The sequence below is a fragment of the Lampetra fluviatilis genome, chromosome 16 (assembly GCF_964198595.1).
Source record: "Lampetra fluviatilis chromosome 16, kcLamFluv1.1, whole genome shotgun sequence".
In the NCBI taxonomy this organism is placed as follows: Eukaryota; Metazoa; Chordata; class Hyperoartia; order Petromyzontiformes; family Petromyzontidae; genus Lampetra; species Lampetra fluviatilis.
Window position 1 is genome coordinate 9,430,764 of NC_136290.1, and position 26,537 is coordinate 9,457,300.

At 42.0% G+C, this 26,537-nt stretch overlaps 1 protein-coding gene across 13 annotated transcripts in view; it reads right to left on the reverse strand.

Moving 5' to 3' along the window:
* Positions 1-3,110: 3,110 nt before the first annotated feature.
* The window catches only part of LOC144936512 (transcriptional enhancer factor TEF-1-like), an 82,528-nt gene continuing 59,101 nt past the window's right edge, over positions 3,111-26,537 (reverse strand). For all 13 annotated transcript variants that reach the window (XM_078863647.1, XM_078863640.1, XM_078863650.1 and 10 more), the window contains 5 exons: positions 22,756-22,889; positions 19,682-19,855; positions 11,155-11,295; positions 8,537-8,689; positions 3,111-6,126 (listed from right to left, as the gene is read on the reverse strand). In XM_078863647.1, coding sequence (XP_078719773.1) covers positions 6,013-6,126; positions 8,537-8,689; positions 11,155-11,295; positions 19,682-19,855; positions 22,756-22,889 — 716 coding nt within the window. In that variant the 3' untranslated portion in view covers positions 3,111-6,012. The remainder of the gene's footprint in view (positions 6,127-8,536; positions 8,690-11,154; positions 11,296-19,681; positions 19,856-22,755; positions 22,890-26,537) is intronic.

A 26,537-nucleotide genomic window follows, 5' to 3' on the forward strand; every position in this document is an offset into this window, starting at 1 on the left:
CCAATATTTCAAAAATTAGATTTTTGTTTACGTTTTCTTCTTCCAGGCAAGAGCATTGTAAATATAAATCTGAACTTCTATTATCAAATTAAATAGCAAAAGAATAATAAAACTGCTGAAGGCTGTCGTTGTAAGGCTCATGCTCAAAGTAAACTTAGGTTTCTTTCCAGATGTATTGTAAATAAGAATGATGAATTAGATAGAAGACAATGCCTTAAGGCTGTCGTTGAACGGTCAGCAGTCTGCCAACAGCACTGATGTCTACTTTCCAGAATATTCACTTTCAACCTATCTCCTTTATACAGGGTGGTCCGAAAAGTCTGGACACAAATGGATATTTCCTTTATTTCAACACTGGCATTAAACACTTTCATTGTTTACTCTTTAAGTCAAAATTGTATCTATTATCATAAAACTTTTTTCTTATTCCTTTTCAGATTAAAATTAACAATGGAAATAGAACTGCCAACAAACAAACGAGTTAATTTTTTTTCTATGCTAAAAAAGGCAAGCCGGAAGCTTTACAAAAAATGTCCTAAATTAATTTCAAAAGATAATTCATGCATGCATTAATGTAAATGGAAGTTTAGTTTCAACACTTGTTAAAATAAATGAAATCACCCTTTGTGTCATTTGTAAATTTAAATATAAGTTAGCTGACATTTGGGCCACACTGTATGCACCGGTCACCTACGTTTGGGACCAGTGAGTTTTCTTTTACTGGTAGGAACCTCCTGGTTACACCAGCCCACAGGGGATTATTGTGTCCGTCCGTCCGTCGTGCAGGGAGGGTGGGGCTGGGTGGAGAGAGGCTGGGTGGGGGGTGGGAGGGGTGGGGCTGGGTGGGGAGGGGCTGGTCACCCCGTGGTGCCCTTATAAAACTCAACGTTTAACCTACTCACGCCAGCTTGTGCCCGCCCTCAGTCGGGCATATTTGCGGAATACACCACGCCGCCGTTGACCCTGGCCATTGACTGAGCAACCCAAAGTTTCTACCAGCTCCCTCCACAGGAATGTGTTTTCATTATTTTTTTATTTTCGGCATGAAAAACAAAACATCAAAAGGAAAACACATGTTCCAATGTTGTCAGAGAGGGATCAACGTGCACGTCAAAACATCGATATATCAGAACCGAAACATCGACGTCAACGATTAGAGACGTTTTTTGCACATCTATATAACGAGCTCATATAATCACTCTATCTCCTCGGTACAAGTATTCTTTTATTGATGCATTCCATTCCTTGGTTGCCAATCCCATCATTATTCCTCACCATCTGCAGTGATCCCTTCGAGGGGACATGTCCCGAACAAACCCACTTCCTTTCCTAAACAGCATGAACTCATCTTTAGTTCTTTCGGTAAAGTCACATAGAAAGAAAATAAATTAAATAATAGAATACGACGTTTCGATTGCAACACAAGCAACCGTCATCAGGTAACTTGACTTCAACCTGCGTTCGAATACCAATTGCACCGGGGCACCCAACTCTCTCCACGCAGGCGAAAAAACGCAAACACGACAAGTCAACGCATCGGTCATGTATAACGAAATTTATTTCACGTACAAACATAATGGCACAAATAATATGAACACAACAAATACGGCATTTGTATATATTCAGTTTGAGAAGGCAGTGGGTAAGGACAGCGTAAGAAAGACATGTTAATGTTGAGACAAGCTTTTGGCCTTGATAATAGGACCAATCAATTGCACTGGTCTGTCATGGATGTACACGATTAACTGGATCTCGCAAGAGAGAATTCAATTAGAGTAACAGCACTGTTAGGGTACATTTTTTTGTGTTTTTTTTTTTGAAAGGTTTTTCGTGTGTGTGTGTGTTTTAGTCTCCAGCATTACTGGCTATATACCACGCCACCATATGTAACAAGATACCATACATGGAGCATACTTTTGAAAAAACCAACACCAAACAGCAATACAGACAACCCTTTCCCACACCATTATGGACAACAGAATAGTTTAAACAAGTTACCAAATTAGGTATGGATACATATATATAATTTTTGGTTACCCTTGTGATAAACTTTTTAAATGATCAAAACATTAAAAAAAAAAAGAAAATTTCTGCAAGTTTCAGTTATAAACCAAATAATTTATATTACATATTTATATCATCAACCAGGAGTAAAAACTTGTCATCTACCTTTCATAAAACGCACATACATGAAACTCATTCATTGCCAAACGTGTCATCACTGCATTGTTTTCAGAGTATATAATAATGGTAGTGAATACTGCCCCCTGCTGAGCAGTTGTATCATACAGGGTACTGCACTAGGACTCATTAACAATGCAAGGCTTTCTTTCATATTAATCATATTTTGCAAGCCTCCAAACCCAAAGGAATTCAGCACGGCATAAACATTCAACGAGAAAGGTTGAACCCGACATAGAAGTTGGGAAAATAATTCCCTGGCCATAGGGGCGTGTGTATGTGTTCGTGATATATGTAGGAGGGATGTTGCTCCCAACTTTTAAATAAACCGTAAAAAAAAAAGAATCAGAGAATCAGAAAATCAGGCCGAGATACAAAATTTGGCTGATCCGTGGGAATAATAAAAAAAAAATCGGATTTATGCAAAAGTATAACTTTGTGGGAAACGTCACAATGCCACTTCTGCAATTTTTCAAGTGGCTTCAAGTGTGGTAACGTCACTTTTGTTCAATAACCCGATCGTGTAAATGCTCTGAAAATCAGAACATCTGAAATTATCCTCACAAATCTCCCCCAAGAATAGTATATATATATTTTAATCCTAAACTCATCCCTAATATGTACTGTTTGCTACACTTTTGGGTACAACTTTGATTCACAACACACGAGTATGAGAGACAGTACACACACACATACAATGCGTCGTGTGTTCAATACAAAACGCGTCACTGACAGCAACAGGTGGCGTGCGTGGCTAGTCGCTCCCAGGATTTGGAAAGGGCACCGCTAACTTTCGTGAAAGTTGCCACAAAAAGGGGCCATCGCTTATATAGAGAGAGAGAACGTGCCCCCCCCCCATCCACTGGCAGAACCCGTGTGTGGGACGCGGGCCAATTGCAACCATTCATTTCATCACGGGTTGTTGTGTGTGTGTGGCGGGGGGGTATTAAAACAATGTTTCCAAGTGTCACAAAGATCATAGTGTATCCCTTTTTTTCAAGTTCAATTACCAAAATAAAAGCCAGATGCCAGCACACAAAACAAATTGGCACACGAGGGTTTAGTGGAGGGGGCGCGGCCAGATGAACGAAGTGAATGTTACGACCAAATTGGAGCGTACCAATTTGTTATGCAGCCCGAAAAGTGCCAGTTAAAAAAGAAAACGTCTTGTGTTTATTATACATTAATAAACGTGAGCGAGTTTCAGTGTTCTACCAATTCATTTACTTGAATGGATCGCGAGGACCTGATTTAATGTGAACCACAACAAAGACCCAACTACAAAATACCTTGAGGGGTGGGGGAGGGGGGGTCCCTAAAACCCATTCTATCCACAAGTGTACAAACATGTACATACTGACAAGTAAGGGTTTGGGTTACACATCGTGTGAAGCCTTTTTAAATCCTTTATATTAAGTTCGCTTCCTTGCTTGCGTGCTTGCTTGCTTGCTTACGACCGTGCACATCTTTCGGTCGTTTTTTAACACACTTCCCGTGATCCAATCGAGCTGATATTTTCTACACAGACTCGTTGTGCGTGACAATTAATTTTCGTGAAAAAAATTTTCCAAAAATTTCCACTTTTTAGGAATTTTTTTTTCATATTTAACTTCAAATACCAATGTGATAAAAATGAAACTCTTACTCAAGAAAAACAGAAATGAATAATAAAATAAAACCGATGCCACGCATATAAAGGATTTATAGTGAAACACTTTGTTTTTACGGGTTAATTTTTTTCTCTCAAAGAAAAATTCAAGGGCAAAAAACAAGTCATGTCGAGATGAACATTGCATACGACGTGTGTGAATATACAGATAGACAATCACACATGCCCTGCGAGGGTTTGAATATTTTACGTTGTCATTCCACCGTCTTCTACAAGAACCCCGACATAATAATTGGGCTCAGAGGAATCTACAGAGTGTAAATAATGACTATTTACCATTGCAGTGACAATGCAGTGTGTTGATCGTGAAACAAAAAAACAACAAAAACACAAATTTCGAGTCTGTTAAGTTAAAGCAAGTCTAGGCAGCCAAAGGGTGGGCCTTATGGTGGGGGAAAGCGCAGCGCTGGGACAACCGTCACGCACAATTATTGTTTTGTCTCAAGCACTGTAATTCAACACGAAAAAAAATGTATGTACACAAACCTGCATAAGAATGAGGTAATGTTCCTTACTCATATTTTATATGATACTGAAGTGTACACTCTAAACATACAAAAAGAACACTTTTAGAAAGCCAGAAACCTTTGTATAAATTTCCATTGAGGCACGTGATGTATGATTTTTAGCCACCTCCAAATTTTAAGCCTTTTTTTTTCTTTCATATATTTTTTTTTACTCGCTATTCTTAAAAAAAAAAAATTCTCCCACGTCACTAAGTGTAAGCTCAGTTTTTTTAACCGACGTGTTATTTTAAGATCACTATACAGTAGCTCAGAACCCACCACCAACGAAGCAAGTCACGCGGAGCCGACGGACTTAAACTGACCAAAACTTTAAACCACATGACACTTTTAGTACCGTCCGTGTAAATAAATGTACCTGTTAATTTCAAATCACAGTAACGCGTAAGACGGCACAGAGTGCTTTCTTTCCCCTTTACAGAATCACATTCCACAGACCGACACAACAGTCTTGATTATAGAAACACTTTGCTGGCTGCTGAACTGCACTTGTAAAATGACTAAAAGGCATTTCCCGGTGAACTGTCGTAAACACACATAAATGCAGCCTTTGGATGGATATTTAAATGCTCTGTGTTTTTTTTATATATATAATCTTTCAGTATTATTTTCCCATTTTTTGTTTCTGTTTTCTCCTAGGAATACCCTTGTTTTTGAGTTACAAACCACTTGATATTTTGTACGGACTACAGCATAGGCACCCAATATTAATTTCCAAAAAGAAGGCAGGACACAGTATCAATACACAGTCAAAGTTAATCCAAGGCCCCTGGGAATCTTTGCAATGTTATTGCATCAATTGCAACGTCTAGTAAAATGCAAAGGTGACTTCTTTTTTTAAACAAATAACCACCCTCTTTTACATCAGCGCATCCAAACGGAACTCGTTCCTTGTACCGTGAATAAAATCTTTAAGCACAAGCGTGTGAGGTTCAGTTATGACAAACGGGATATCTAAAACGTATAGATAAATGGGAGGGGGAATTGAGGGCAGAAATAGTTTCGTTAATGTTGTTCAGACCGATTAAATTCCAAATGCCTTCACTTTCACGATGAGCGACACAAAGTGATTTCTTTCACAAAGACAAAAAAAATGTGCAACTAGACTATGTGCAGATATGACGCGATGGTTGACTGAACGAGGGGAAAAAAAAATGAACTTTCTAAATAAGCCGGAAATGTGAATAAAGCATCGTAGGGGTGCGGGCATATGAGGGGAGGAAGGGGGTTGTTAAATTAAAATGAAACGACGACAAGTACCGATTGGTTTCCTACGACAGCAAAAATATCCAGTCTCTTCTACAAAATACTTTCCAAAAAATATACACTGTTTATAGAAATAAATCTAAGGTGTACCCCAATAGCCACTCTTTTGCAGTATAATAAAATACAAGATGCTTCAACATCTACAATTGTTCTGTATTTTTTTACGACTAAATCACCCATCCCTTAAGCCACCCTTACTTAAGCAGTACCAAACATACCTTAGTAATCCTCTAACCTGTTACTAGAGTGTTGTTGTCACAAGGCTCAAACATGTTTTTAGACGATATCCCAAACAGGGTCTGAGGCACTGGTACTTTACAAGTGATTTTTGTTTTGAAGTTTGTTAATCGATTGTACAGGTTGGCATGGGGCTTAGTCTTTAACCAGCTTGTAGATGTGATGCTGTGCACCGTGCTCACTTGTGGACACCTCAAACACGTACGCCACACACAGCAGCGTCTCCTGCGTATCTCGGTTGGTTACAACCTGCAGTGCGGTCAGAGACGAGGAGAAGAAGAAAAAAAAACACACGCAGAGTTAGAGCATCTGGTCAAAACACAAAACCATCTTCCCATTGCGATGACGTACGTGTACAAATTTCGATTTAAAGCTTTCGTGACTGCAGGGATTCATCTTCTTGTAAAGTCACGTAGAAGGGAAGTAATATTTTATTAAAGTCACGTAGAAGGGAAGTAATATTTTATTACTTCCCTTCTACGTGACTTTACCGAAAGAACCAAGAAGATGACGTACGTGTACGTTTTTCTTTCTATAAACAGTGTCAATAACTTTATTAGTACCGAGGATCCCACAAAGGACGCACGCGTCGGTGAGCTTGCGGAAGTTTTCCGCCAGCTATCATGGAGCGCTGGTCGTGTCGCTACAGTTCTTTGCGATGAGTATAATGTCTTTAAAAACAATGACCCTATGCCTCTCTAAGTAAAATAATTTTTATAAAATTATTTAGAGAGGCATAGGCGTTCAGAGATCGAATTCAACCGGCAACCGCGAGATTGCAGGCCCGGTGATGCAATTGCAGCATCACAGCATGTGCTCGCTGACCAAACGTATTATAAACATAATTTGCTGATCATAAACTACGTGGCAATGAGTTTGAATGAAAAGTTAGCTAAGCCAGGATTGGTAAAATAAAATAATAGAGCCTCATGTTGAAACAAAGAAGCCCGCGCAGTTGGCAAGTTTTGGGGGCATGGATTATTTATTACGAACAAAATTCGCATTTCAATTAAATGTATAATATATTTAAAAACAATTAGTAAGCCAAAAAAAGCTTGGTTTGAAATTAGCTTTTTTGGCACAAATAGACGGAATTACTCGTGTAAAAGCTTTTGGAGAGTCAACAGAGTGAATAGAAAAATACATACTCTTTAGCAAATGTACTGCTCACAAACCAACACACGTTAAAATGTCCATATGTTTTTAATAAATGAACATAGAATGCAGAGAAATGTCTTTTCATTCGTGTAGGTCAGGGGTCGGCAACCAAAATAACAAGAAGAGCCATTTCTTTCCAATTCGGTACAAAATTCAGTATTTCAAGAGCCGCAATGCATCTGAGCACATACTGTACATACGTACATATCGTCAAGAAGCAGCCCGCAAAGAGCCGCATGCGGCTCCGGAGCCGTAGGTTGCCGACCCCTGGTGTAGGTGAATTAATTTCGTCCACCTCTTCTCAGTACCCCACAGCTCGAAACAATACTTCTTTTTTCTTGCAAAGGATTACCAAGAGCACTACATAAAATTAGTCTAATTTGGAGCCACATTAAAGCATAAACTGAGTTGTAAATAATCGATTCAAGGAGTGGAGAAGCACAACTGCCAAGACTCTGTGTACTCCCGCGGCTCGTAACTCTTAAGGCATCACTTCAAAGCGATGTCTGTGAGAGTGTGTGTGGAATCAAGCGCCGGTGACCAGCACAAATGTTTTATTCCTTTTCGTCCAAGCTGACGATAAAAGGGACTTTTTAAAACCGTGTGGAACGATGGGCATGGGTTTTTGGCTCTAACCTGAAGCACTGGCTTTGACCGGACCTTCACCTAACCCAGTGGGGTTCTTAACCTGGGGAGCACACACCCACTGGGGGTGCAAGATGCCCTCTCTGGCGGTGCGAGACATGGCCAGATTGTTTTAGAAGGTAAATCATCAAAACACAAATTAAGCACAGGCACGCAAGTACCACTACTTTGTTTCAGCAAACCTTTGTATTAATTAACATTATAAAAAAATTACGATTGAGAACCAAAGGGGTGTAAAGGCTGCAGTAAAAGTTAAGAACCACTGATCTAAGCGATAAGATGTATGGAATATTACTTATCAATAATTTTTGTGCCTGCATGAGACAAATAATTCTTCATTACAATGCACATGTTTTTAACCACGTGATGTACGGTGATGATCTGGTAATTGATGCTCATTTTGAGCAGGAGTTGGACTACTGCTGAACCTGGAGCGTGCCACCAAGAGGTGGCGCATACACAGAGCAGGGCTAGTGTCGGGGCTAGTGAAAGACTCAACGCTGAAGATACCCGAGTTTGATCTTCCACCAAGCGCATGGTACACCCTAAACCGCATCCACTACACAAACCATGGCAGATGCGGATTTACCTGATGCACAAACGAAATATTTTAAACTGTCTAGTGGTGTGCGACTGCGGTCATCCAGGACAGACCGTACAACATAATAACGACGCAATACCCCGATCCACAAATACGAAGGTAGACATTAGAGCGAAACACTCCGCTGTTCCCGACACGGTTGTCTGGCCTCACCACCTGAATGTGAAATTGCAGTCGTTGCTCTGCATCTACATCAGCCACACGAAAGAAGAAGGCGAGTGGTAAGAGAATCGGTATGGCCGTCAGGAAGCGCACCTGCAGGATGGTGAAGTTCTCCAGCACGCTGTTCATCATGTACTTCTCGGGCAGCTGCTTGAGCTTGTGGATGAAGTTGATCATGTACTCGCACATCGGGGAACGGTGGATGCGGTAGACGAAGCGGCCGTTCTCAAACCTCGCGTACTCCGTCTGTGGGGGGGGGGGGGGGGTGGAGCATAGCGCTTTCGTGAGGCGAGGCGTCACGTGACCCATGGTAGGATTTTAGCCTTCATTTCATTGTTGTTATGGGCTCATCCACATTGGTAACATTAACAATACATTTAAATCGACTGAACGAAATTTTCACAATGGAGGTTTTTTCTACAGGTGTACTATATGAAGCAATCTACAAAAATAAAACCAGGCATTTACAATCAACAATATAACGGTACATCTCATATGAGTGGAGGGGTGGCACAGTGGTTAGCATGCTGCGCGATGAAATTGATACCGAGTTTGATTCCTGGCCATGGCTAACATCGGTGCCAAGGAGGTATAAAAATCCCACAATTAACTAAAGTGGGTCAGATAACTCGTGGGATAAGACAGTATGATGAACCGTTACTGGACAGAGGTCACATTTTTTACATTAAGCTATCTGATTTTCAGCTTTTCCGAGATTGGCAATGTCACACCCTTTCAAATACATTCTCCAATTATTTAATACGGCTGACCTTTTGACGATGACAATTATTGATTATGACAAAGAAATATGATCACGGATCAAAAAGCTGGCGATACACACCCTGAAGCCGTAAGAAAATATCCGAACGACAGTGCGAGGCCTGGACATAAAAGGACGGTGCTTTTAAATGTGAATGAGTGACGCGTCTGTAAACGACGCGTGCCAGGGCTGCTCTGCACGGAACAGTGATGGGACTGATGCTCAACACCACCCCCCCTCCTGGTTTATTGACTCTCAATCCATGGTACGTGACCCACTCATGACCCGCCTATAGCCAAAGACAATCAAATATTTTAGAGGCACAATTCAGAGCAGCAAGCATTGTCACTGATGCACAGCCTTCTTTGAGCGACTGTGCAGCTGCGGACAGAGTGTTTAATATTCTTAGGTTTTTTCGGTAAAGTCACGTAGCTAAAAAATTAATAAAAGTAACAAAAAAAACCTCACAAAAATAATATTCAGAGCCTACCTTGGCTCCTCCCACCCTCAACCAGTATATATACAAATACTGTTTCTTGCAATTTCTCTCACTTGATACAGCTATCGTGCTGTGATGGTTCCACCTGAAGACGGAAGCTTTTGTTGCCTCCGAAACGTCGTGATTTTTTTACTTTTATTAATTTTAATTTTTTACCTACGTGACTTTACCAAAAAAACCTAAAAATATGAATCCTTGCAGTCACGAAAGCTTCAAATCTAGAGTGTTTAATGTCAAGATTTCAAATATATATATCTGTTTGGGACTGCCCAGTGGTGGGCATGGTTTCAAGTTGGCACTCTATAGAGAGATCGTGGTTCATTTGTCACCATAAGACAACCCGCGTATTTCTTCAGGGCGTTACCAAAGCGCAGTGGCCTACTGTATATCAGACATTTATGGCACCACGACATCAGGTCCAAGTGTGTCCCTGAGTCACACATCTGATCCCCAATTAGCAAAGTACAAGCAGGCTGAACAACACTGTCATAATAACAACACAAAAATAGGCTGATACTACGAGAGTTGCTGTGATTTTTTTTACACAAAATGTAATTTCACTATATTAACAAGATAGCAATATCAGTTTCTCACATGTTAGTAAATGAATTTAAATATCTATTGTTTTTATTGTGATTTGCTGTACTTCTAAAATTATAAAGACCATTCTCAAGTTCTTTAACTGCGGTTCACACAACATAATCCTACCATGAGTATTCTAACAAAACGAACTTTACAATCTGCAATGCTCATAACCCACATGCTGCCAGTTGTGAAAAAATAATAACAAACGACTAAATTGCTCCAACAAACATCTTGCTAAGCACCAATCAAGCAAAGTATTACAACTTTATCTACTCAGTAAATTACGTCATAAATATCGTGTCCGGAATTAAAATATTCACCGAAGGAAAATGAGCAACGACAAGTTGGATAGAACGATATTTAGAAAATGTACGACACGATTATCGTGCATATCGTATCGTACGATGTACAAATCATCGCAGCATCGCCACATCGTGACAACCCGAGCTGTTCTCGTCATTACAGAAAGTGGTGTAGGATTCGAACCCAACATCGTGTTCCTAAGATAAAAGAAGAAAAAAAATTAACCCCTAAAAACAAAGTTTTTCACTATAAATCCTTCATATGCGTGGCATCGGTTTTATTTTATTATTCATTTCTGTTTTTCTTGAGTAAGAATTTCATTTTTATCACATTGGTATTTTAAATTAAATATGACATTTTTTTTTTCCTAAAAAGTGGAAAATTTTGGAAAAAAATTTTCATGAAAATAAATTGTCACGCACAACGAGTCTGTGTGCAAAATGTCAGCTCGATTGGATCACGGGAAGTGGGTTAAAAAACGACCGAAAGATTTGCACGGTCGTAAGCGCGCAAGCAAGCAAGCAAGTGAACTTAATATAAAGGATTTAAAAAAAAACATCTCACCTCCACTTTCTCCACGACTTGCTTTCCAAACGAGCACACTTTTGTGGAACACGTGATGGTCATGTTTTCCGCACTCTCGTACTGGCTCGTCACACCGTAGAACGCCCCGGCTTCTTCTTGGATGTTCGTGTTCAAGTCCGCCTGCGCGACCGCAAAAAAAATACACGCACGGGCCAAACGCGCAAGGCCCAGCGGCCAAAGTGAGGCGGCGTTGAATCGATGATTTTTACTGACCATTTCGGCTCCAGCCGACGCGTGAATAAAATAAATCACTTAAAATATTCTCTTTGTACAAACCGAAGGTAACGGACTCTCGCGCGCGATTCGATGCATTTGCGGCAAGTGTCAAAAGAGAACGATCGAAGAATCGATGCATCGCTGCACACCCGATGATTTGCATTTGTCCAAATGAACATTCTGGCACGCACTACTGACATGTATGGATATATTAAAGTCTGGTTAAAAAGCCCTATGTTTCATACCATAAAGCGCTAAACAGTAAAGTAAAAAACAAAGTAAACAAAAATATGTAGATTTTTTTTTACAGTTTCTTACATCCTAACTGACAACTTACGGCAATGTACACACCAAGGGAACCGACGTGAGTTAATCTTTGACGTGTGAATTCAAGAAAGAAACATTTGCGCGCGTATACACATCATCAGTGCAATTGAGCGTGACACATTGACTTCAAGAGAGAAATTTGGGAGCAATTAGGAATGTGAATGCCCGTATCAGCTTTCACTCGGGATTCTCCATTCACATCAAGGTCTTAGCAGGATATTTAATTTGAAGGAAAACTAAAAAATAAAAGTGGTTCATGTTTTCTTGCAGACGAATATCCAATTTCTTCCCAAGATCGTGTGACTTTACATCGGGAGAACGTGGATTTGGGATAAGATGTGGTGCTATTCCCTTATTTTGTGACAAGCCAGTCCATGGAAACTCTTGACAGGTTAAATATTAACACACAAACCAAAACCTCCAACAGGACTATTACTATGACGACTATGTTTGCTTACCTAGGAAAGCCTCCCCTCATCTATAGTTCAGGAAGGTCCTGACAAAGTTTTCACAGTAGGGGGTTGATGGTGCTGTGTGTAATCCCAATTTAGTAATTAGCAGTTAATGTTTCACTATTGGGATGTTTGGCGTATACCAGGGGTTGGCAACCAAAATGACAAGAGCCATTTTTTTCGAATTCGGTAATATAAAAAAACTCAAAATTTCAAGAGCCGCAATGCATGTGGTGAAAACGAGACTGTGGTACTTAATAAAGAACGTCACGAAGCAGTGCTTAAAGAGCCGCACGAGGCTCCGGAGTAGCATGCTGCCAACCCCTGGCCTACACCAACACGTGTGTTTTAATGAGCTCTGCGAGGAAACCAGACAACCCAGAGGAAAACCACACAGTACAGGGGGGGAAGAGAACATACAGACGTAATGCAAAAATGCACTTCAGTCGGTATATCGGGGCCTTCTTGTTATGAGGCACAAGTGCTACCATGTCGCCCATTAAAGCACAAAACCTAAACAACAAAAGCTCACGGCGGCGCGCTACTCAATTTAATTGCGGGCTCCATAACCCCATTTTACCTACCGTAGTTGAAATACAACACAGCAAACATTTGTCGTGAAAAATGTATCAGAACCTGAAACCTAGATCAACAATTAAGACAACTGCAATACAGTATCTGTCAACAGGCTATTTCATCCCCCCAATCTTTCCTCTAAACATGTAAGATTTATTTTTGAAAAGCCACAGCTTACTTTTAAAGCCGAGTCATCTCATTGACAAAAAAACAACCGATACCTCTGTGGCCCGAACATCACTGAAGTGACATTTGCAAACCATTTCATGTAGCGAGCATTTATCTGTGCACCCTTTCGATTACCCTTCTTAATCCTCAAGAAGCCTTTAAAACAGTCTCTCATGTTTCCTTTGACAATTTCACGGTGGAAAGCTCCCTCAGGATGAGCCAACTTTGCCTCTGAAACGCGGCCCAATGTCACCCACTTAGGTCAAACGTCACGCACGAGGCTTTCCAAAACGGGGCTTAAAGCAGATGGCACGACTGCCGTGGCTCCGCCAGCAGGCTCTGGTGTCGCTGCATCATACACTGGGTCTAGTTTAGATAAAGGTGCAGCCCCCGAACTACAAGCTCGTGCCACTGCTGCCAGACGAGCCTTCGGCTAGAGGGGAATCCAGAGAGCCCATCTAGGGGGTATATTGGCCTACTCGCCCATGCCGGCTAGACTATTAGAGAAGGGCTCGGGATGCCGTTGTAGGGTAATGGCTGAGAGACTGGACTTGCAACCTAGAGGTCATCGATTCGATTCGATCTCCCGGCACAGCAGTTGAAACAATGGGCAATGTTCCTGAAATCCATTCCTCTCCTCTGTGCACCGAGCGGTATAAATGGGTTCACCACAGTTGTTCAATCAGCTCGAGATTGTTCCTTTTACAGGTTTTTTTTATCTCTCTCTTCCACGTTGTCCAGACATCATGGAGAAGAGGTGGGGACAGCCCACACTTCACTCCACCTTCACACACAATCTGCTGCTCTACTAACTGTAGTGGACCCCTTTTATATTCCTGGGCAAGAGAGAGGTAGGGGTTGGGTTGGGGGGGGGGATTTAATAAACTTGCGCCTTATTTTAACCGCCACGTTGTCGAGAGATTGAAGCGGCGAACACAAATCCAGTGCGCTAAACATTACAGCACAGCAGAATTCCCTTCACTGACAAGTAGCTTAAGGGCTGTGCGTTCTATCACAAGCACAGTTGCGCTGCGTTTGCTCCTCGTATGGCCAATACGTTGATGTGCGCTCAAGTGTCTCGGCCTTTTCGCCAGGCTAGTCTTGCGCTTTTACCATTTTGAGGCCCACTCGTGAGCCCGGTCATTCAAGCAAGTTTACTTAATTCTTTGAAGATGTCCAGCCACATAACTTAAACACCAGCGTGAAAGCATACACCACATCTACTTTCAAAAGGCTGATGCAAAAAAAAGCCCTTCCCCATGACTTTTCTTTATTGACTTTAGAGATAAACATCAAACGGGAGGATGGAGATGTATGTATTAAATGTCGGTTTTACATTTCTTAGGCCAACAGCTCTCAAACGCCATTCCGTTTAAAACAAGCCTGTTCAACAATTTAAACAGATGTTTAAATATACTACATAAGCATAACATAGGCTCTTAACAACCGCAATGCTTCTCCTAGACTATCACTTTTACAAATATGGGCAATACGTACACATTCACAGAGGTAAAAAAATATCAAATTGTACGGCAAATTATGAGTACTGTAGCTTCACCGTGCAAAATGCATGCTGTACCTGAAATATTTTTGGGAAATGAATATAACATGGTTCGAGAAAATAATACAATCTATTATACAAAAAGAAAATGACAAAATCACAATGCTGGTTAACACCACACATACAGCAGAGGTGTAACGATCAATTTATACTAATTAATGTAGATTCTTAAGGTTCATGATAGATGTGCAGAGTTACACGGGAAAGAATCGAAGCTTCTTAATTTATAATCAATTATGTGCTAATGATATGGCAGAAGGTAGAAAGCATTGGCAAGATCTGGCGCCATTACAGGCTCTGGTTACGATGACATATTTATCTTTATCCAAACAATTATACGATTGTGTTGTTTACACTTAAAATGACACGCTTGATTATTATTTAATCGGATCACATCCCTCAATTGTGATAACGCAACACACCTCTGGGAGTGGAATCCAGTGTCCCTGACATGCATCATATTGTGGAAAAGAAGCCAACATGAAACTGCATACAAAATATCATGGGATGTTTTTTTACCAGTATCAAAATATGAAAAATAAGATTAGGTTTCACCCTTTATGGCAATAAAACATGTGTTAAGATGTTCAAACACCAAATAGATATCTTTTGCATGGAATCAAGCATGCATGCAGACCACAAGTACGTGCGTGAGGTTAACGCAGACTTCATTCCGTGCATACAAAACGTTTAAACTTTTTGTCTACCAGCAGATGGCGACATTCGATGTGAATGTAGACCATGCAAGCCTGCCCATTGCAAAGGCAGGAAGGACTGTCCATCATACTCCTATTGAACATTTCATAGCGACGCCAGCTGGCACTGTCAGTTTCTTGCCACGGAAGGCAATCTTCATACAAACTGCAAAAACAAAGATCCCCCATATAGCCCGAATAAACTGTCCCATATAGGCCGAGTAAACTGTTGGGGCAAGTGCTGTTAGCGAGCACCTATTAAAGCCGCGAATGCACACGAGGGGGTTGGGTGGCCAACACCACGCCCGGCCGCCTTTGTCTCCCCAGTGACGATGTTTACACACGGCACTAGATACTCATTTGAGGCCGAGTCGACCTAGGGGAGGCCCAGGACAGGTTCAGATAATTGTCACCGATGTTGGCCGTGAGCATGAATCGAACTCGAGCCGCCGGGTTCGTAGCGCAGCGCGCTGACTGCTACACGACGGCTCCCCACACACACACGTTGTTTGTTAGCCCTGAATGTGAAAATGTTACATTTATATTTTTCGCAATTTTTTGACAATTCAAAACTTTCCGCGTCATATATGAACCAATTGACTTGGAACATTTCGAACAACATATCCACATCCTTGACTACCCTAAACATATACACACAAGGACAAATATCTTTCGCATAGCCATAAAAGCTGTTGAGGGGAGTGCTATAAGCGAGCACCTATTAGGCATGGCACATGAGCAGGATCTGTGATCGGTCTTGGCTTTTCCGAATGCTGGCGTTTACACACGGCACCAGGTACTCATTTAAGGCTGAGTCGACCTAAGAATATCGCTTGCCACCAATGTCAGCCATGGCCAGGAAACCCAGGGACACAGATCGACGCTGGGTTTCCAGCACAGCGAGATAGCCACCGCACGCAGATTCATGTTAAGGCCGGGCTGATGGACAGACAAGGAGGTCCTCCTTTGTGTTCTTGACACTTTTCTTCACAGTAGAAACCAGTCTGTGAGGTATTTCCCAACGTGTGGTAGTAGTTGTGATGATACTAAGGCCAAGCATTTTGGAATCATTTAATCAGCTTCCATTCCATACTTTCACAAAAAAATGTATTCTATTCTATCAGTCGTATGCCTTTTCAGATGTATTTTTAAACGGCAGCATTTGTTTAAACGTGAAAATCCTGAGTTTTCCCGTTTGGGACTCATCAGCAGCCAAGACTTACTATGAAAATACTTCCCATGTTGCCTGCTACAACATGGGAAAAACACCAGTCCGGAGTTTGAGTGTTTTAAATTCATACTGCTAGTTAACATAATACTGGAAGGCCAATAGGGCAGATCACTGGTTAGAGCACATGCGCTTCCCTATAAGCACGGAGTGTAAAGTATTAACCTCTCAGAAAAAAAAAACACAAACTGGCTGTCAGCCCTGTATGGGGAGAAAAATACCTTGCAAGATACACATTAACACTCACCATTCACATCGTACACAACAACTACCAGAAGAGAACAGAGTAACACACAGGTGGTGCAGCAAAGGAAACAAACAGTTAATGAATAGATTTCTAAATTATACGATTTCCTGTGTTTCATAGCAACGGGTGAGACAAACAGTCTGAAGCAATGCTTTGTGGGTGCTGCTAATCTGCACTATTATCCATTTCCTTTGCACTGGGAATGTGTTTATTGTTTATTGTTGGTTTCTGAGAGAGGGGGGGGGGTGACGCAGGAGAGAGAAAGAGAGGGGGGCATGAGGAGCTGAGAGGGCCTTCCTATCGGCTCGAGGCAGCTGTCAACCAGACTCGCTCAATATTGACTCAAGCCGGGACAAAGAGCAAGGTACAGCAGTGGAGAGGGAGAGTGGTGACCCCCGTTAATTATTCAGGGTTCAGAAGGCAGACCACGAAGCTGCCGCGCTGTAATGGTTAGCACACTGGATTCCTAATCCAGAGGTCGCCGGTTCAACTTTATCTCAGGGCACGGCGGTTGAAGTAATGGGGCGTGCATCTTAAAAATCTCCCCCACCACCACCACCACCACCTCTGTCCACACCAGCAGTATTTGTAGATCAGTTAGTTGATCAGCAGATCGTGCACGGTGGGGTAAAGTGTGGGTACTCCCACTTCTTTACGCCAAGAGGTCTGGCCGGCATGGAAGAGGACAAAAAAAACCCTAAGGCGCGATCTCTAGAGTTCCCTCTCGTGGAGGCACAGCAGTGCTGTGAGCAAGCAATTGCAGTGCTGCAGCTGAAAACGTGTGGCTGTGTAAGTATGCAATGGGTAATGCAGTAGGCTTGCATGCATTATGAGGTGGTATAAGGACAGGTTAAATGAGGCATAAGGCATTCTTATTATCATGAAAGTCATCTTAAAGTAGAGCAGAGGTGGTGCTGTGTTTGCAAAGGATTTTACAAAGGAAATGCTGAGATTAAACTAACATTTGCAAGCCAGCTAAAACGCGATTGCTCAACTAACCCCGGCCAAAACCCAGTTGGGGCTTTCTGTGCTCGATACAAAATCCCTTACACGTATCTCTCCAAGTAACAATTTTGCAGGACATTATATATCCGCACAATAAAAATAAAATCTTCGAAAAAATAAAAAATAAATCTCGATTTAATAAGATTGTTTTTTGTTGCCCTTTCTGCTGTGAAGGCCAGCGGCTGCCCGAAACATTAGGCGATTATATTCCGTACTTCTCTAGTGCTGAATAGGGCAGCGTTCGTGATGATAGCGGTTTGAGGTTTACTTTTTCTCCCCATACCCTCTTAGAGCCGAGTCGAGACAGTCCACAAATGTTGTAACGAGACAATGCATCCGTGGGGCACCGTAGCTCACGGTAGGCGACGCTGCCAAAGTGCAGTCACAACCACCTCACGTCAACGAATGCTCTGAGCGAACGCCCGTTGGGTTCGTTATGCCTCTACGTTGAACTTCTTTTGCACCGTATGTAGCCAACCGTGCTAATCAGAGGTGCGTTATCGATATTTCTCCAAAAGCGTTTCAACTGGGCATGCAACTGATTCAGTCCACCACGGGGTTAACAAATGATCACAATCCAGGGTCGCGATTTAATTTAAAAAAGAAATATATTTATTTGCTCTTGGTAACGCTTCCTTTGTATTTGTTACTTGTTTTTCTGTATGTCCTGTACAGTTGTGTTCACTCAATCAGTATAAACGAAATAGCGTATTACTTGCATATAATGTGTACATTATATGTCATTCATTCTCGCACACACAAAATTCAAATTGTGTATTGCGAGCGTAACAATCGATTTCAAAGATTGCGGTTTGAAATTTCGGTCTTGGCCAAACAAGGTTTCAAGCAACTTGTGTGCATCAACAAGAGACTTTACCCACCACGGGGATGTGGTTTAGCCAATGGTGTCTTTGTGGGAACGAAATAACCTGTTTGCGATGAGCTTGTGGAAACAAATAAGAGCCCGCAGTGAGATGCGGCCAATACAACGTGTGGAAATTATCGCGGTTGGTTGGGTTTACCGTTCACGTGAGCCTATCACGTAGAACATACACAAATCACAAAAAAATATCAATCCTTGCAGGCAAGACTACGCATGCATCATCATCATCGAAAAGAATGAAACGATGGATCGACATGTCGTTAGCCGCATGGTCTTAACTGGCCCGTGAATTTTGAGTTGGTGTCCTATCGTGCGAGTGATTGTGCCCGTGGGTAATTGTTAGCGCACTCTGCTACGAACCTGGCGACCTAATTTCGATTCCCACTCGCGGACAGCATCAGTGGCGTATATGTGATTCGGTCATGGACTCAGCATTAAATTAGTATATGATGCAGTGTGTAAACATCAGCACTGAGGTGTTAAGGTTGGCCATGTGTGGTGCTAGCCACACCACCCCCTCATGTGCCGTGCCAGCCTTCAAAGGTGTTCGGTAAAAGCACTTGTCCAAAGCTTCTGTTAAAAGCTACACGAGGGATCTCTGCCTTTGTTGTGTGCGAGCGTCAATAATGAGCGGAGAGCCAGGCGGCTTAAACATAGCAAGCTGGCACAGTAGGCAGCACAGGTGGTTCATATGCCAGTCATCTCTTATCAAGCAGTGAAACCATTAACACCTGGGTCTATCCCGTGACCGCCAGGCCGTTTCCATTTGGCAATCCGCGTGGTCTCAACATGCACCTAGCTTGGCACCGGAGTCTGCCCCGTGATCTATGTCCCGCACGACCTCCTGCCAGGGACACCTTTGATACTTCAAGTGGCTTCAATGGGCCTCTAGCTTAGCATCTGCTTTTGTCCAGTGACCTCTGGCAACTTTCTGCCACCGGAGACCTTCGACAACTCACGTGGCCTGAAAGTGCACCTGGCCTGGCACCTGAGTCCATCTAGTGACCTGCCAGCGAGGACCTTCCATAATACACGTGGCTTCAACGTGCACCTAGTCTGGCACGAGGCCCTGCGGTGGACGCCACGTCACCCTAATTGGCGAACGGCGGCTCTGGTTGCTTACGCTCGTGCATGTGTGCGCGGCTCACCCAGAACTTTACGAGGAAGAACGCCTCCTGTGGGCCCTTGTCGTACAGCTCTTTGAGGCCACCCTTCTTCTCGGGGAACTTGTCGTAGATCTGGCGAATGTCCACTGCCTCCAGCAGTGGGTCACTGTACGCTGGGTTTGACTGGCCAATGTGGACAAACAGGTGCTTGTTGAACTGCACGGGCGGGGGGGGAGGGGGCGGAGGGGAGCGATAAGGAATCAACCGTTTAGTGTCGTCCTCACTGTTACATTGCTATAGTCGTATATTATTCCACTGATAGTGAATAGACAGGTGAGAGCTCACATTCATTCAAGGGAGACCTGGGATTAAACATCAAGCAATATACAGCACTGTAAACAATAATATTCCTGCAGTGAAAATAAAGATTCTGATTCTGAATAATATTAATGTACATTTTTAACACATACACTTTCCGTTCACCATCAAGAGAGAGAGATGATGCAGAGGCGTGGGAAAACACGGATAGGCAGAAAGGCAGCCAACACCGGCACCAACAACTACACACGTGCAATGCCGTGCTATTTTGGAATTGGTTTGGCCACCAAGAATAAAGGCGGCTCAAGACAAGTAACCGGTGCAACGTAATAATTCAATAATCTTAGATTAAACTATTTAAAATCAAAACCACTCAATGGTCAAAGCTTGCACAGCAGTCCGGCCCATTTGCAGAGAAGTGAATTCCGGGTAGGTAGGCAGGGGTTAAAGTTGCTTAGAAAAAAAATTATGCAATGAACTACTCATGTCTGTAAAAAAAACTTATTTTTTTCTAAATACACACGCGATTTAGATTAAAACCCACAAGTAGAATATTTTTATTTTGACCATCAACAAAAAATAACAAAAAATATTTTTTTTCAAGTGTATTTTGCACTTAAATTCTACAAAGCAAAGTGGTGACTGTATATTCCAGGAATATTCTTTACGGGAGGTGAAAAGATAAAATGAAACACATTAAAGCAGAGTAACAATACAACATCAATTAACTCTTGCAAAGTATTCATTGCAGGATATAGGCTTTCAGTCTTTGCGATTTTTAATACAGAATTCACAAAAGGCTGAGTGAGCTGCATACATTCCAGCGAGAAAACATGAACTTTGGGTGACCTGTAGCAACAAGCTGCCAACTTTCCCGTTATTTCAAGCTTACGTGACTGCTGTAATGAAGCCCGTGGCATTCTCTTGTCAGGTTCTAAAGTTAGGTGATGAGACAGTGTATATTGAATGCCACCTAATAACAGCCGAAAGTTTTATTACTTTGTGAACAAGGATGCTCATTTTGTGTCGAGCTACTCGGCTAAGAGAGAGGCTGTTACGCAGAGTTCCAACTTTATTGATTCACTGTCTACAAAATGGAAATAACTTTAAGGTTGTTTGTTTAATGTGCCCAGACCTAACTCTGGAGGATTCAACTTTAAAGACCGAGCATCCTAAATAAACACGGTTATGTTTAGCAGTGTATTAGGCAGCGGCCACCTGCTCAGATGAATTGATTTGTCACCTTTTCCTACAGGGCATCTGGCTAAAGTTACAGATCTCGCAGCTTTGTGAAGGCCACTTAATACACACGGTACATGCTGGCCTGTGCCAAGCACATGACTGGAGCAGCTGTGATTTCTAAAGCTGCTTGCATTGCATTGGAAACTGTCAAAGGAGGAATGAATGTGCACGCATACATGTGTAAATATACACAGCATATACACATATGTTATCAAGTATTAGAATCCATCAAATAATGCCCTTTATACATCCATCAAAGACTCCCCCCCTGAGTCTTAAGACTCAGTTTCACGAGGGATTTGCTTTGGGGTTGTTTGAGCAATTCCTTTAATGCGTGGCTTGTGGGAGTAAACTAGAACACCCATAGAAAACACATGCTCACAAGAGCACAACACTGAAATTCTCCACACAGAGATTTTGCCGTAATGCTACCTTGCTGGGCAACTCGCAGCCAAAGCCTACATTAATTCCTGGTAATGCCAGCCGGTAGTATCCCCATCCAATTGCTAACATGACTCAACCCTGCTTAGCTATCGAGCTCTGATGAGGCCGGGCACATTCAGGGTGACTGTAATCATGGGCAATATCATTTGACCCTGTATTATAATAATTTGCAAGAGATGGGCACTTTTCTCCATTCAGGCAAAATCCCACATTGGAAAATTCACACCTAAATTCTAACAAAAAAAGCAAACCTTATGTATGTAGCTATGGTCATCCTGGCCTCTCTCACAACCACAAAAACAATGTCATATAAGTCAGTATACCAAAATTCAGCAAATTTCATCAAACCTCACAAGCTAAGCAAGGATGAGCCTGGATATGTCTAGATGAATGACCACCATGCATAATAAAGCAATTGCAGGTCTACAATGTAGTCAAGAGTGCAGCACAAAACAGTACTTGTTGGACTGTACACTTATGCTCCTCTCCTTCGTCGCCCACAATGACCATCGTGGAAAAGCATGGTCAAATGACCCCCGCAACCCACGATACATGGGGAGGCCCTCATCCAGCAGTGGATTGACAGAAAGGGCTGCACATGTACATGGTTAAATAAAGGACATAATTTAACCTATGCATCGTAGTATTTAGCCTTAACTGTGTGTGACCCATATGATAGAGGTAACCACAGCTTACATGCTGGTGCATGGAAAGGCCATGGCGCAACCCATCCCAAGTGGACCAGCGTCGCTCCTCTATCACGGAACATCCTGCACCATTGTGAGGATTTGGGGACTGGGAATTAGGGGGGGGGGTACGCATGTTGAACTTCTTTCGCACAAAAGGTACCCAACCGTGCTAATCGGAGGTGTGGGGGTGGAAGGACAAGAAACTAAACGCAAAAGCCAGAGCTAAAGAAATGAGTTTGTCAATCTGGATTATTTAAACGTGCAAAGCTCCAGTGGCTTCATAATATCGGAAGGAAGAGCGTTCCAGACGGCCGCGGAAGCGCATCTGAAAGCGCGCAATGCGGTGACCGTCTTTGTTCGATGGCCAGCCATCGCATCTGAGAGTGTGCGGTGGTGGTGATGGGTGGGAGGGAGGTCACTCACCGTGTCTGGGTCTCGCGCCTGCTCCAGGAAGGCGGAGAATTCCACGAGGCGGAGTTTTGACGTCCCGATGGCACGGCCTTGCCACGCGGGGCCCGCACCAGGAGGAGGGTTAAGACCGGCCGCGCTCTCGTATCCTGACAAAGACAGAGATCCACCGTGTGTGTGCGTGGTCTTGAACAGACTGTTGGGGACACAACGGTAACGCCGCTCGACTTTGGATTGCCTCGCGTCATCTCTTTTCTCACGTTGTTATAATCTTGCTCAAGACAAAACAAATACAATTATAAACTCTTTTCTATTGTACCATCAATGTGCTGTTTTTTTCTGGCCATTTGCCATTATTGGCCTTTGGACATGTGTTCTGCATCTGCAGTAAGGCTGGCACAGCCCACAAGGAGGTGGTGGAGTTAGCACCACAGCCAGCCAGTTGCCTTTGTCTCCCCAGTGATGATGTTCACACGTTATACCGGATACTCATATCAAGGCTGAGTTGACATAGGGGAGGTCCAGGACATCGTTTTTTGTGATGTGGAGACACAGAATGGAGTTCTGCATATGTATGTTTTCACCCAAAATGTTTCAAACAATGTAAGAGTTTGTATACATCATTGCTTTTTGCGTTGAAAAGGGCCCCATCGTTTAGATGGAGTGCTCTTTACAATAACATTTGACATCCCAGCTGAACTACAACCCAGAAATCTCATCCTTAAAGAGGACCAATAGGCTGAACTACAAATATAAATGCTTCTTTAAATGTATATATGGAGACAAATAACAAGAGTTATACTTCTGTGTATATATCGACAGCTTACTAATCTTTACTAAGCAAAGAAATCAGTCAAAACTGACCAGAAAAATTACAGATCACATGCAAAACTATTCATTAAGATCACATACAACTGAATAGTGGTCAATGTAGAGACCACCAAACCACCGATTATGGATAGGATGGTTCTACCATTTACCAAATTCCATCAATCAGATTACAGAAAAGACAAATGAATATCCAATACCATTGTGCCTGGCTTTTGCAAGCTATGAGTGCGTTGGGAAACTAATGCACTCATAAGAGCTCTCACATATTAGGCTTTCATAACAATGTTTAAAAAAATATCAAAATAATTTGAGCTTTTGGAACAAACAGCTGTATTGAGATGACATTAAGTATGTCATATACACATCAGCAAAGAGGTTGAAGCAAGGACAGCACTATCCCCAAGGTTATTTCGCAGCCACACGAGAAAATATTTCCGAAATAAAGGATTGGAGATAAATGGTGACAATATTAACCCTCTCAGAATTGCTGATGACATTTATAATAAAAACCAATGGGAATGTGGTAATTAACTACAGGAAATGATTGAAGAACTTAATTTTAAAAGTTTGATGATCAATTGTGCTATTTTCCACCATTCTAGCCTAACTATAAAAGTATTTGATTTTACATTGTCGACTCAGTCAAATTCATATATGCCTGTTACAAGTTAACGATTTCAAATGTCAGCATATTAGCATCATCATCATCCACGATTAATACACGATGTGTTAGTCTTTGGTTATTAACATATTCATACTCTTAGTTCTTTCGGTAAAGTCACGTAGGTAAAATTAATAAAAATAAAACAATAAAAATCACGACGTTTCGGAGGCAACACAAGCTTCCGTTTTCTGGAATCTGAATTTTACCTACGTGACTTTACCGAAAGAACTAAGAGTATGAATCCTTGCAGTCACGAAAGCTTCAAATCTGGAATTATTAACACATGTTCATCTTTGATTATTAATCAATGAAATCTCTTTTCAGCAGTTGCCCAATAAACTAATATTCGACATTGTTTTTTAAATTTCAGCATTTCTTACGTACGCAAAATAAACTGCTACGTGTAGAGAAAACCCACACGCGCAAGACGAAGATGGACAAGATAGCCTAAGTAACCTACCCTCAGTACTGCCTCCTACAAGCATCTGGCTGCATATGCCTATGGGCATCACACAAGCAATCTTTTCATTACACACCAACCATGTTTGGTTGCTTCATTACATACACACACCCACAACCTCAGGAGGTCAACGATGCATCGAATTAACACCGATCACCACGGATTAACGTCACCATTATCACCATCATTTGCCGTGAGCAATCCACTGCCAGATGAAGGCATCCCCAGATCATCACCGTCGCTCGGCAACAGGCGAGACAAAATGTGCTCATTCACTACACCGCTCTAACCAGCACAGTAGAGAATGCTCAAACAAGTTCCAAATAATCAACGGCACACCTACATCATTAATGCACGACCCCTTGCTGCTTATTATTTATACAAACACAGGGAGAGAGAACAAATACATGATTCTTGTTTTTTAAATCCCACAATGATGGCACTGACAACCAGCAAAAGGTGTTGTTTAAACACTGGCTTTATTCCAACGATTGCGGATGGGTGTTTGTAGTCTGCCTCATGATGTGAATCAGGGCTTAGCAGACTTATGTAAACACAATGCCAATTTCATTATCCTATTATTATATTTTGGTAATGGCAAAGGAGGTCTAATGATGTAGATGCTCACCCCGAGCCCTCATTACTTTGATAGTGCATTGTCTTTGAGCTGTACGCCTTTTGGCGTCCTCTGGTCGAGCACCAATTGAGTCGAGGCTCAAAAGAAAGCTGTCCCTGGTGTGGACCAATGAGTTTCAAGGACAATGCATATATTATCAGTGTATTTTTTTGTTGACATTTTGACTGCAAGTAATTGTGGTTAATGCAGACATGATTCCTCGTAAAAAGGTTTCAGTTTTTCTGCCAAAAAAAATGGGAAAAACCCTATTATTACAATGCCAATTACTGTACTTGGTGGACTATAGAGGTTTTTTTTAAAACAAATACATTGACAACAACAACATAACAGCATTATCTTCGATTTATAAGTAGTCGATGGAGTTTGTCCCACTTTGCTGTAAACCCAGCGCAAATATCTATGAAAAGCACATAAGCCCAATGGTCGCTCAAAGAGCTACACCTCAATGCTAAACGAAACAAATTATTTGGTGATACTGCATCGGCAGTGGTGCTCAAGCACAGTCAAAAAAATTAACTCAACAACACCGTCGGTGGCCTTAAAAAGATAAGAAAGAGAAGAAAGTGAATAGGTGAACGTTTCTGGAAACAGCCCTTCCTTCACGGCACATGGCGAGGCTGGAGGGGTAGACTCAATTCTGCAATGTTTCAATGTCATGCAAAGTGGCATGCCACGTGACAATCTGATTTTGGAAACGAAACAGGAGCCCATGCAATGGAATAATACCCATCTATAGTAAAGGCTCCAGTTGTATTTTTGGAACATCAGGTTATGTATTATACTATATAAAAGCAAGAAGGCTGGGGATTTTAATGTCGCAGTGACTAGTCTAAAGTAAGTCGTCTTGTTTTCTTAAAAACGATTAGATTTTTTTTCTATATAACTGGAATCAGCCAGGATCAACTCATCAATGTAATCATGTGGAAATGAACTGGGCAAGTGTTTTGAGTAATTCAAGTACACCTCAAGAATGCTTGCAACCGAAGGAGTGTGGAAGCGCAGGTTGAAAATATGTATTTACCACCGTAACTCATTCATAAGCAAAGCCTCTTGACTGAAGAATATATCCAACGTTCGTGAGAGAAAAAGAAGGGACCGTTCCAGAATTTCGATTTAAAGCTTTCGTGACTGCAGGGATTCATCTTCTTGGTTCTTTCGGTAAAGTCACGTAGAAGGGAAATAAGAAAATGAGAAGAAAAAAATAT